At 33.1% G+C, this 8,625-nt stretch overlaps 1 protein-coding gene across 2 annotated transcripts in view; it reads right to left on the bottom strand.

The window, feature by feature from the left end:
* Nucleotides 1-1,500: 1,500 nt before the first annotated feature.
* The window catches only part of LOC117113334 (arrestin domain-containing protein 3-like), an 11,516-nt gene continuing 4,391 nt past the window's right edge, over nucleotides 1,501-8,625 (bottom strand). For both annotated transcript variants that reach the window (XM_033256644.1, XM_033256645.1), the window contains exons 2-9: nucleotides 7,106-7,261; nucleotides 6,347-6,461; nucleotides 5,692-5,761; nucleotides 5,020-5,173; nucleotides 4,153-4,252; nucleotides 3,486-3,742; nucleotides 2,917-3,085; nucleotides 1,501-2,326 (exon numbers count right to left, since the gene is read on the bottom strand). In XM_033256644.1, the coding sequence (XP_033112535.1) occupies nucleotides 2,178-2,326; nucleotides 2,917-3,085; nucleotides 3,486-3,742; nucleotides 4,153-4,252; nucleotides 5,020-5,173; nucleotides 5,692-5,761; nucleotides 6,347-6,461; nucleotides 7,106-7,252 (1,161 nt within the window). In that variant the 5' untranslated portion in view covers nucleotides 7,253-7,261 and the 3' untranslated portion in view covers nucleotides 1,501-2,177. The remainder of the gene's footprint in view (nucleotides 2,327-2,916; nucleotides 3,086-3,485; nucleotides 3,743-4,152; nucleotides 4,253-5,019; nucleotides 5,174-5,691; nucleotides 5,762-6,346; nucleotides 6,462-7,105; nucleotides 7,262-8,625) is intronic.

The following is an 8,625-nucleotide window of genomic DNA, read 5'->3' as shown; positions in this document are numbered from 1 at the left end:
AAGCGAGTGGAATTCAGTAGTGGGGCCAGAAATTTGCCGACAAGGGGTCCGACGTGTCTGACGGAGGAGTCCGTACCACTGCGACAACGAAGGCTCAGTCGACGCCCCGGAATGAAAAAAATCCTTGTTGGGGTTCATGGGGAGAGTTTTAATGGCTTAATTTTGGTCCTAAATGTGTTTTTAGACCACAATATTAGGGATTGGCAATCAAAATAGCGTTATTTGCATAGGCAAATTATAATTTTTTTTATTTTTTTAAATTTTATACAGCAAAATACAATTTTCTACTAAAGAATTTAAAAATTGAGAAATGAGATTAAAAATATATTCTGTATATATATATAGGCATAAATGCAATACTAAAAGAATACCATATACTAAAAATATAAAATACTGGTCATATCACACTGTAATGCATGAAAAGAATCTACCAAAACCTGTATGTTTCAAGTGAAAATATAATCCTATAATATTGTTGGTCTTTTATAAGAAATTTACAATTTGTAGAAAATGATACATACAATACATTGCCATTATAGATTACTGTTCAGTAACAGAAATCCAATGCTAGTTAAATGTTTACCATGCATCAGTAACATACTCTAGTAAAACATCAGATAAATAAAGTAAAACCTCAATTGTATAAATTTAAAATATAATTTCTTATTATAATATTCAAGTAAAGACAAAAGAGTTTCATAGCAGTAAGTTATGGCAATAAAGTTAACTTTGTTTATACGTTGGTAAAGTTAACTTAATTACTACTATTTGGTTAATAATTTTCTAGTATATACATCAGATATATTAATTTAGTTTTACATTGGAATTATAGGTACAGTGCTTCTCAGCTGCTCAGAATTCAGCATGGTAGGATTTCATTGCCACCAGCCAATTGCCTTTTATCTAGTAATTCCGATGATAAAAAGCCAAAGTATACTTTAGGCCAGACTAGACTTTTTTTATACTTTGTGTAGTAAACCCGCCGCCTGCCAAAGACGAAGATTTCCGAATAAAAATAAAATTTTATTTTTGGCCAATTAGCACACCTGCCCTCACAAAAAATGGCAATTTCAAAAAAAAATCTCAAAAAATAAATGTACGCGTGACCAACGACTTAAACGCCTTATCCAAAAGACGGTGCCCTATTGTAACTTGTATTTAAGCCCTCCAGCTGAAACACAAGGAGATATGTATATTTCTTCCCAATTATATAAATTTAAAGCATTTAACCATCCCATTACTACACTTTTTACATTCACCAATAAAATTTTATTTTTATTTTCTCCTCTGTCTGGATGTTCTTGTCAAATATATTTGCTAAATAAGAAAATGCAATTTTATTTTATTTTCCTGCTCTCCTCTGACGACCTTTATAAAACTAAGTTGGCGAAAAAAGGTATAAAAAAACCTTACTTACAAACAAGGAATTTTCCTATGATCAAGGGTCACAAGTCTCCCGCTAACTCCCAAAGAATGCACAAATCTCCTGAGAAAAAAATCTTCCGCAAATTCATAATACTTGCACGTTTTTACAAGTTTATTTATCAATAGTCTCACGGAAATCGGGGACGATAGGTATCATCCACGCACACAAAAATAAAAATTAGATGTGTTTAAGAAAGCTCATTTTACCAGATATTCAGGATGCGACTTGTTCCAAATTTGGAGCCTTGTATGATTCCACCACAAGGTGGCTCTTGTCTTTAGTTAACATTAACATCACTCAGAATCAAAGATGCACAATCAATACTGCTTTGCTTTACAAAATAAGTTTTTCTGACTGTGAAAAAGAAATCATGCTACACATGGATAAAATTTACTTCTTGGCTAATGTATCAACAAAATCAGTATATACTATATGTGTATTCTAATATTACCACAAAAAGTTCTTATAACGTAAAATTGTTAGCTGGACAATATGCGACAGGATAGTAGTTTTCTATGTACTATGATATACAGGAACCATCAGTGTATTTAAAAGCCTCACATAAATGTTAGTTTTAACTTTAATACAGGATTTACACATGAATGAATTTCATCTAGTCTAGTCTTAGTTTATACATAATAAAGAACCGACACTATTTTAATTTTAAGATTTATACATTTTATCACATTTTTTATAATGATGATAAAGATAATTCAGCCTAAACCTGACAAGTACTGGGAGTAGGCTTAACTTAAATCTGACCGGTAGATGCTGGAGGAGGTTGACCATAGTATGTATACATTGGCACAAAGCCTGTGCTGCCCATGAATGCGTCGTCTGATGTATCTTCTTCCTTCATGTCCACTGCTCCAAACACACATGAAGCATACGATGGTGGTGCTAAAAAACAGAAAATAACAGGATTATTTCTAGACCTATTGCGTACAGTAAAAATTCCAACTGATTGACCTAAGTTTTAAATCTTACTGTGTTTAAGCAGTAACTGTTTTTTGCTTGATTCTAAAACTTTTACCAATATTAAAAGCAATGTATTAAAGGTTTAAAAAAAAATGTTCTTTTTTTTAAATATTTGCTGACCCTCATTATATATTGATATTTATTTAACGAAACTTAAAATTTAATTGAAAGGCCCTTTATATTTTTTTTGGTACATAATATATATAATATATAATAATAATGTGGTACATAATAATCAAAGAAAGACACCATTTTATTTTCTGAAGAAAAGGTCGAAGGACACACCCTTGAGCCTAAAACATATTAATGGAATCGCAAATTGTATTCAGGCAGCACTCAAGAAAACAATGTGCCTGTATACAACGGATGATTCCATTATTTTCTTGAGGGTATGCTCTAGTTACGTAATGTTCTAATTTTGTATGACAATGTGAAATATACAGAATATAATTTTAAAATGTAAAAAAAAAAAAAATAAAAGTAGATGAATTTAAAATATTAGGATTACTTACGAAGGTTTGGGTAGGGGTCAGCAAAAGCAACAGGAGGTGCAGACGGTTGTTGTGTTACCACTCCATATTGAGTGTTATATCCACTGCTGTACACATTTGCTGGTATCGTACCAATCAATACCGGAATATCAATACGGCAATCCACCGCCATTGGAATATCCACGTGCAGCTATATAATATACACAAAAATACAAAGCAGTCAATTTCCATTCATGTTGTTCATGATACAACTTTTTTCCTCCAACCAGATGACACAACACAGCAATCAAACTGATTTGAACAAAGCTATTAGGGCTATTTTAATCTTTCAAAATTACTACATTATTACTCATATATTACTATAAATAGATACATTTTATATATAAGAAAAGATAGCTTTATACATTAAGGTGTTCAATATAATTTTTAGTGTCCTTTTCAAGGTAAATGTTATATCTGTGATAAAATTTTGTGGTTGTTTACGGAAAAAGATGATAATGAAAGTGGAGACATTGTTAAAATATAATAGCTTTGTAGACTATTTCTGCTTTAAATTTTATATTCTTTTATATATCTATTGCTAAACATACCCTGACAAAGTATGATGCCTCGATGATGCTACAGTTTGTTAGAGTGGGTGCAATTGGTGGGATAAGGAGAGGTTTTTGGTTCCATCCGTGACGTTTTCCCTCACCGATTTCTGGCTCGGAAATTTTACATACAAGGTTGTCAATCTTGCGGGTTTTGCGAGTGGCTTTAAAAAGGACCCTCTGATATAACTCAATAAATGGCTCAAGGTCACGTGAGCTTCCGTTGTTCACTTCGCCGGTATGCACTATAGATTCACCTGATGAAGTATATATCAGACAAAACAATCAGGTTTGCTAAAATTAATATTTAATTAATAAATATATTAACATTATTATTTTTCATTTTTTAAAATATGTATTTATAAAATGTTGCATACAAGCTTATATTTCTCATACTTATGATCACCATTGCTATTATCATTGCCTTAACAACAACTGTGTAAACTTTGGTATTTATTAATATGATTGATTCCACAGTTTATATGCAGCTGTAGGATAAATTGAAGGGTATGAAGGAATGAAGGGGGTTTGGAGGGTTCTCTACTGGTATTAAGTGAACACAAACAAATGCAGATTATGTAGTTACAGTACACTAACACTAACACTTTGCTTTCCTATTTAGATGCAGGGTGCTCCAGAAATATCTACATTACGTAACTACACTTACCAGCACAGTACGCTTGGCGCTGGATCTCAAACGATGCATTTATGTGGGTCGCACAGCAACAGCAGCATACTTCTTTAGTTTCATCTCTTCTCATAGGATTCTAAAATGAAAATTTAATGGTCATGCTGCATATTTTTCTTAGTTTGGGGGAGTTAAAGTCTGTATTTCGATGTGTCTTTATACGTTCTACTAATCAAAATGGCCCTTCTCGGCTGATAAGGGGCAAAAAGGAATGCTGATGAATACTGTATCCTGAAGCCCACTTAAGGCCGGGGCTTCTGGCTTAAGTCAACAAGATATCATAGCTCTTACGCCACTGAAGATGGTAGTGGTTAACGAAAGGGTTTTTGATGATGGTACTGATGATGATGGTTCCGAGTCGAATGGCCGAGCAGCTAGCCTACAGCCATAGTATTGGTGTTGGTTCAAACGGCACGCTCACCTATGGTTTGGATGGTAGAACAAGTCTTCTCGAATAAAGACTAATAACCGTAGGCCCAGTGTACACAATGGCTCGTGTGCACTATAAAGAACCAAGTCCAGTACATTATTCGAGACAAGTAGGGGGATACCCCGGTGTACTATTACAGCCCCTGTGGTGAATGACGAGAGTTGCTGGTACTGGGTTACTGGTAGCACAGACACAAAGGGACCCTTTGGGGAGAAGAAAGTCATTGATCGAGTTCGTAGTCCACATATCTAAGCGCCTTGTATCCTTTGGAAAAAGGTACTATATAAATTTCTATATTATTATTATTATTACTTATTATAATAGCAATGATAGTACAGATAGTGTTTCTGATGATGATAATAATGAAGATAAAAATGAAGATGTTGATGGTAGGATGTATACAATACTGTACTTACTAGTAAAACTGGATTAGCATTACAGTCTACTGGACTGATGACGGTAATCCCTACTTTACAGCGTTTGTTAAATTTCCACCAAGTTTCATCAAGCACTGCCTCCAGGTAATAACGCACCCATCCGTGGGCGCCCTCAAACGTTGTTGGTAAGTTTCTAATATTACAAATTCATACATTGTGATTAAAATTTTAAAATAAATAAAATATCATTAAAATTTTCAATTATAAATTATCCATGGGTATACAAGTATCGTGTATCAGTATTCTGCCTTGAACCCATGTAACTTGGAATGTAATCATTCATATCCATCAGCAAAGCTATATTAAAAATGATATCAGAACAGCCCAATGTGCAGTTAAAAAGTAAAAAGATGTTAAGCCTAATGGTGGATAAAAAATACAAACTAGAAACTATGCTCAATAGAGCATAAACACAATCAGATCATTTCTGGTAAATTTTAGCTCAATTTGAAAATTTGACCTTTGAAGTCTGACTAATTGAGAGTGAGTGCACTATACAAGAGGCTTGCATGCAGCTTTCTAATGTTTGCTTCCTTCATCTACCTGTTGGTTAAAAGCCTACTACACTACTCTGAACTATGTGTCCTGGAGCACACTACCCTGTTACTAATTATTAATTTTAGAAAAAAAATACACTGAGCTAACACTTACGAATGAGGCAGCTGGAAACTGAATGGAAAGCAATGGTGTCCTGCACTCAACACTACTTCATTATTGGCACCTGTATCAAAGAAATTGAGATACCAAACTTAGCTAATAAATAATAATAAAAATAAATAATATATTTATGAAGATATTATAAAACATGGAACAAAAGTCAAAGAAAATGGGCTCCAGAGACTGCTACCTGTCTTTTAACAATAATTTGTCTTTTTTTTCTTTTGTTATTGTAGCTCTTCCAGTACCATATGTTTGCTATATTATATTTAGATATATTTATATTTGGATTAAAGATATTCCACTGTGAAATTGCAAAAAAAAAAAAATCCCTTTAAGATTGAAAACTTTTTAAGATTTAAGTAGAATGGATATAACTCAATAGGTTCAGATCCATTGAATTCCTTCTATTTGTTCAATTTTTGATTTACTACATCTAATTAAAATTATTGATAAATTTTGGAAAAAGACTTCCTGTTTTGAAAGATAACTTACATTTGAGAAGAATGATAGTGATGATACTAGCTGTATAGTTAACCATAATATTATTAGAATTAATTTTTCAGTATGTGAGCTGTGTTTTTATGTACATTCCTGTGATTTTTAATATTTCAAATAATTATCTGAGAGATTGGAATTGTTTCCACACCTTTAACAAGAAGTTGCTGCTGGACATTAAAGTAATCTTCATTGGCCCGATAGTGCACTGTACGTGTGTGACGATTTTTACCGCTTCCAGATGAGTGTTGTTCACTCCAATGAACCTAGTATAAATGCAAAAAGTAAAAATTATTCTAAAAATATTTTTTAACAAAAGGTGATCAGTCTTGGACACTACTGTTTTTAAATGCTACTACTAAATAAATTTATAGATAAAAAAAAATATTTAATTAGTATTAATATTCATTTGATTTGATATTATTATTTATTCAGTATTATTATTCAAGATTATTTCTTTTTAATTTTTTCCAATATATTCTATACAATTATACTGCTTAAATATTTCTTTTGTGTAATTTTACAAATCAAATCATTATATTATTGTTAAATGTTACATCCACCTCCATTGAAAAAAGCAAAATCTTGAATTTTATTTTTTTCTTCTAACAAAAAAGTAAAGAAAAACCCAGTGAAGATAGTAACCAAACCAAACCACAGTCAGGATTACCAGTTCAACAACCAATAGGAAACTGTGAAAATTGTATCCCAGTTGGGATACGGTTATGTCTTACGCCGGGCAGACACAATTCTACAGAGAACGCAAAGTAAGGAAACATGTGCAACTGATCATTTTTAATGACAACCAGCAGACAACATTGTGTTGTCAAGCGCTCACTGACGGTCGCACAAAGTTGTGTTTCCAGTTTAGACCAATTGCAATGTACTGTAAACTAAGAGCATGTCTTACATTAGCCAAGCCTTTAAAATGTATTTCGCACAAACGAAGATTTACATCCTTCTCAACGGCGATATCAACACGCCCTGAAACCACGTTTCCTGGTGCATACACAGCTTGTGTTTGATCCAGGATAATTTGAAACAGCTGCAACTTCATGATTTATATCTGAAACAAATTACATAAAGAAACCTAATTAACAAGAATCATGTCCAAAGTTGCGAAAGTAATTGCAGCACAGTAGAGTAGTATATTAATGAATACAAAAAAAACACTATTGGAGTGAAGTTTTGCACAACCTGACGTAAAAAAAAAATTCATATCTTTATAGCACTTGCAGTACCCGCTGCTACTAGGGGATCGGATTCATCATTAGTCACCCAGCGCAGGCTCGGTGGTCTAGTGGTTAAGACATCAGGCTAGATCACCCAAATCACTTGTGAATTTTTTTCGCTAGTATTTGGGGATGTACTGACCTTTTCTTAGGCTTGACATCATTCTGCAGACTGTCATTATTGTAATCAGTCATCAGACAGTCATCCATGTAAGTATTTTGAAAAATAGCAAATAGTAAATTTTTTCATGAGGCTCCAAATTTTGATGAGGGCGGGGACTATAGCAATTAATTTTATTTGGCCTTAAATAAAATTTTTAAAATTTTGGTTCGACCATAACCAGGGACTAAATTCTAAGCCATTTGATTCAGCAAGGTCTCTTTATGGGGATTTTTTAAATAAAATAATATACTGTCTATTTTCACTTTCTCTATGTATATACACATACTGTAGGACTACTTATTGTGTAAGAGATAACATCACTTGACCGTTTTGAAGAGGGAAAAACCTTAAACTTTGAAGAAATTAAAAGTCATTAAATGTCCCCTCAGAAGTCGGGAAAGCTCTTTTCCGGCCATCTATGAATCAACATTTTCCCAGGGGAGGGCCCTGGACCCCCTTTTCTTTTGGGTACTTTTGGGAAAAAATATTTGTCTTCAAATCCTGGATCCGTCCCTGAACCAGTGCAAAGCACTGGGGATTGGGGCTATTATGGGATGGGAACATCCCAAAACACAGTATTATATTGTAATTAATAATAAATGTCCTCCCTTTTATTTGTAATAAAAAAAATAAACAGCCAGTGAGACCCTCAAAGGGATTTGTAACAAAAACTGAAATCGCAATCATCACCTACGGTAAATAAACATTTGTAATTCAATAAAACTAATGTGCGTCGGAACATCTGGGGCTTAGAGAGGAAAAGGAGAGTATAAGGGAAAGAGATTTACTACTTGGTTCTTCTAATACCAGGATATTAGTTTATTAACACTTTAATGAACCATGAGATTGGAGACTCAGTTTTGTATTTGTGGGAAGTATGGGTAGGTTTTTTTGCTTGTTTATATTTTATATGTATTCCTTTTATTTATATTCATTTGTTTTATTTTTATAAAATGCATTCCCATAACTATGTCTTCAAATTTCTGAAAAATTGCCGTAGCACCTAATAATTTGCATTGAGTGCAAGATATGGGT

This window comes from Anneissia japonica, unplaced genomic scaffold, assembly GCF_011630105.1.
Source record: "Anneissia japonica isolate Jap-2015-1 unplaced genomic scaffold, ASM1163010v1 scaffold287589_len272378_cov178, whole genome shotgun sequence".
Lineage (NCBI taxonomy): Eukaryota > Metazoa > Echinodermata > Crinoidea > Comatulida > Comatulidae > Anneissia > Anneissia japonica.
Note: the sequence above shows the minus strand (reverse complement) of the source record. Positions and strands in the feature narration are given on the sequence as shown.